The sequence below is a fragment of the Pundamilia nyererei genome, unplaced genomic scaffold (genome assembly GCF_000239375.1).
Source record: "Pundamilia nyererei isolate P.nyererei 1_Seehausen unplaced genomic scaffold, PunNye1.0 scaffold00299, whole genome shotgun sequence".
NCBI classification, from domain to species: Eukaryota; Metazoa; Chordata; class Actinopteri; order Cichliformes; family Cichlidae; genus Pundamilia; species Pundamilia nyererei.
The window spans coordinates 539,487-540,889 of NW_005187700.1; the positions used below are offsets into that span (position 1 = coordinate 539,487).

The 1,403-nt window shown below is 44.3% G+C and overlaps 1 protein-coding gene across 1 annotated transcript in view; it reads right to left on the reverse strand.

Moving 5' to 3' along the window:
• Positions 1-137: 137 nt before the first annotated feature.
• LOC102198317 (ribonuclease inhibitor-like) overlaps positions 138-1,403 on the reverse strand; it is a 17,228-nt gene continuing 15,962 nt past the window's right edge. The window contains exons 7-8 of the mRNA XM_013915409.1: positions 392-444; positions 138-181 (exon numbers count right to left, since the gene is read on the reverse strand). Coding sequence (XP_013770863.1) covers positions 138-181; positions 392-444 — 97 coding nt within the window. The remainder of the gene's footprint in view (positions 182-391; positions 445-1,403) is intronic.

The following is a 1,403-nucleotide window of genomic DNA, read 5'->3' on the forward strand; positions in this document are numbered from 1 at the left end:
CGCTGTCTTTATACAACTAGGATCTGATAATTGTTGTACTTCCTGCTGCTGTCTCGGACACATCCGTGTGAAAACTGACATTTTTACTGTCACTCAGACTTTTCAGGGATAAATGAAGGAAAATGACGTCATCCTGTTCACAGAGACGCTGACAGGTTATCGGCCACGTCACTGACGGCAGCTTAAACACCTGAAATAGCATTTTAGGCTTTATGAGCTCAGATTCACTGATCAGCTTCATTTCCTCTTATTGATTATTGGAAACGTACCGGACGTCAGCAGCTCTGTGACAGCTTCTGACGTCATCGACCTGTTTCAATCTGCGAGTGCACGCGGGTCAAAACCTATCCGATCAGCTCGTACGGAGTCCAGCTGAGACAACAAATCAAACCTTCCGCCGTCTCCACGTTCTGCGCCTGCGCACTAAAGTCCGTTATTTTACTGCTACGTGCACATGGACAGCACGTCACAGCAGACTCCGCGCAGGTGAAGGAGAGACAGGTGAGGTGCTGTTACCTGCTGCGTGCTCAAGTCAAGGCCCAGGTAGAGAGGAGCGCGCGGAGCGGAGGCCATGAGCGCGAGGAACCACACAGGAGGAGGAGGGGTCCAACGTTTAGTGACACAGCCCACAGGCTCCTCCTCCTCAGCGCAGACTCCGTGTTCGTGCTTTTAAAGGGACAGTTCACCCAAACCCTTTAGTTCACGTCACAGACCGACATGGTTCAACATGGCTCAGCCAATAGAGTGGACAGGGTTTATTTGTTGTTGTCAGTAGCAACGAGGCCTACATGTTGAATCAGCACTATGGGCGGACTTCACACAGGGACAGTGTGGAAATGGAATAAAGGTGAGTGTTATCTGAGGTCCATGGACACGCCTCCAGGTCACATGATGGATTTAATCTGACACAGCAACGAGTTGCAGCCACGCTGAGTCTGTTTTAACTCCTGTTGAAAGTTCAGACTTTAAACTACGCACCAGTTTGTAAATGTTACTGATCGGCCACTAAAACCAGTCATGATAAAAGAACAGACCCAGTGTTTTTTCTGAATCGTCACGTTTATTTTGGGAAAATCATCGTTTTCTAAACTTAACATCTATCTTTGTATGTCAAGTTATTAAAATCATTCAGTAAAAATGTTTGTGTTTTTTTTTACAGTAAAATATAAGTACTACTAGGATTTTATGTTTTTGTGTGATTTCAGATCAGTTGTGTTACTACAGCATGTCAATGAAACATGGCTGTAAATTCAGACACGTGAGGCTGAGCTGAAAACACTGAAACCAAAACGGCAAAAACAAACTGTAGTCAAAGATGTCCAGTTATACCTTCAGTGCAGATTTCTGACATTTTGTATAAATTTAAGCAACAATTTAATTATTTCTAATAAAAAAAACAGTGA